Source organism: Amphimedon queenslandica, unplaced genomic scaffold (genome assembly GCF_000090795.2).
Source record: "Amphimedon queenslandica unplaced genomic scaffold, v1.1 AMPQUscaffold_8245_Cont19810, whole genome shotgun sequence".
Taxonomy (NCBI): domain Eukaryota; kingdom Metazoa; phylum Porifera; class Demospongiae; order Haplosclerida; family Niphatidae; genus Amphimedon; species Amphimedon queenslandica.
In genome coordinates, this window is record NW_003551477.1 from 173 (window position 1) to 2,428 (window position 2,256).

The following is a 2,256-nucleotide window of genomic DNA, read 5'->3' on the forward strand; positions in this document are numbered from 1 at the left end:
AATAACTCCACTTAGAGTTTTAGAACAACTCCACTTAGGTATTCAAAAAATAAATTCAGAAATAGCATAGCAGATAATAACAACCTAAAGAGAGGACAAGGAGGAGAAGGCAGAAGGAAAGAAACAAAGAAGATGAGAGAGGGAGAATGAAAAAAGGAAAGCTGTTAGCTTCTTCTATTCTTCATTATGTCATTTCAATATTAAACAGTGTGTCATATACTTTGTACTGTTTAAAATAATTATTTGACGATAAAGCCTCATGAAAATTACTGGTATGTTACTGATAGTATATTACAGTAACTTCCATACACTATGTAACATTATTGGCTGCTAAATTTTTACTAGTAGATCTAATATCCTTTGTAATGAATAAAACTACTTCAAAACAAGCAATATTCTAAAAGTGCAGTGCATGTAATGTAGTCAATGTAAAATAAAACAGGATGTCCTGCAATAAGGACTCGTCCAAACATTTTTATTGTCCCAAATTTATAGGTTGATATTGGGACTCCCAATTGGCATCAACAAAGTACATGTACTGATGAAATAAGAATGTAAACTTCTGCACTAAGAAATAATAGTGTGTTGGAGTTCTGAATAATCAATGTAAATTTCTCTTTTAAAAGTTAACCCTAAACACAGCAGTGCAATTACACTATAATTATGATTAAATTTAGTCTACGCTGAGAAAGAGTGAATTGATAGTTCAAAATGATAATTATGTGTTTTTTCCTTTGTTGTGCATGATATTGTAGATGGTATGTAGCTACAGTAAGATTGTGGGTGTGGCTAGAGTGGTAACATGGATCAGAGTTGTTTGCTGTTGCTGTATTTGTTACTCTCACTACAGAACTGTCAGTATTCTTATTTTACTACTGTATATAGAGTTAATTTATTATTGTTTGTAGGTCTTTCAGTTCCCATATCACGTTTCTATTCATTTGCAGGATCTTCAGGAGATCAAACTTTTACTAATGTTGATGATCAAGCTACATTTATAAATCTATCACATGACTTTATTTTTTATGGATACAATTTTAGCACAGTGTTTGTGAGTAGAATAAATATAGAATCCAATAATAATATGGAATAATATATCGAAAATTATAATCAGATTTGTTTCATTGAATCTGGCTTGCGAGACTACAGCTAATCCAGGGTTTCCCGCAGATTTTTAAAAGTATAGTGCTCATGCAGCTTCTTGTCAGTGGATTTTAAAGTTGCTCAAAAATTTAATTTTGACAAAATACCATAATAGATCTACTCTATTTAAAATGCTAGAGCAAATTTTTCATTTAAAAATTTTTTTCTAATAGATTACGTAATACATGTTCTTGTGTTACATGAAAATTGAGCAGACTCTGATGAAAATTAAATTTTTATAAATTTTTAAGTTACTAAAAATTAGGCCAAAGTTCCTGTACTACAGAACAAAGTCTTTGGCCAAATTTTTCGAAAATAGGAGAAAATTCTCTCTCATGTGCATTTTAAGTTGATTCCAATCAAAAATGAATTTTTTACAAATTAAAAAAGTTACTTAATGCTTAATTGTCAGCTCATGAGGCATGCTTTTTAGCTCACTTAGTATGCTTTGTGGGAAAGCCTGAGCTGACCACCTTATAGTTGTCATTATAAAAAAAATAGAGAAACAAATCAAGGTATAAAAAACAATAAAGAGTGAAGCAGAAAGATTTTATTACATTACGGTAATTGATATGATAGAATCTCTCTGCTTATGACACAAAAATCAATTGCACACCACACACTCTAAAGTTATGCACTGAACACTTGCAACAACACATTCTTTTAAACCAAAGTTAGTAATACAAATTACCATAGTAGTTTGAAATAGCTCCCCCTACATTATGAATACATACCATTAATATTTATTCTTATTACATTATAGATAAACAACAACGGTCTCCTTTCATTTCATCAGGCAGTTAATGGATACACTTCTGATTCATTTCCTTTACCTCAAACACTCATTGCTCCTTTCTGGGCTGATGTAGACACACGCAATGGAGCTGGAACAGTGTATTACAGAGAAACTACTGCTAGTGCCATTGTCAGCAAAGTGGCACAAGATGTGCAACTTGCTTTTCCAGGGCAGCCTTCATTTACAGCTAAATCCATTGTAATAGTGACATGGTACCAAGTTGGATACTATGAAGAGAATAACGACAAAGTACAAATAATATTTAGTCTTTAATCTTTTTCAATTAACATGTAGCTTAATACATTTCAGTGTGTCCT

General features: G+C 31.4%; 1 protein-coding gene across 1 annotated transcript; it reads left to right on the forward strand.

Annotated features, from left to right (window-relative positions):
• Positions 1–802: 802 nt before the first annotated feature.
• Positions 803–2,188, forward strand: LOC105315764 (sushi, nidogen and EGF-like domain-containing protein 1; the record flags this gene model as incomplete). Its single annotated transcript, XM_011410508.1, has 3 exons — positions 803–854; positions 909–1,051; positions 1,907–2,188. Coding segments are annotated over exons 1-3 (477 nt in total), but the record flags the coding sequence as incomplete, so codon positions are not given.
• Between the last annotated feature and the right edge of the window lie 68 nt (positions 2,189–2,256).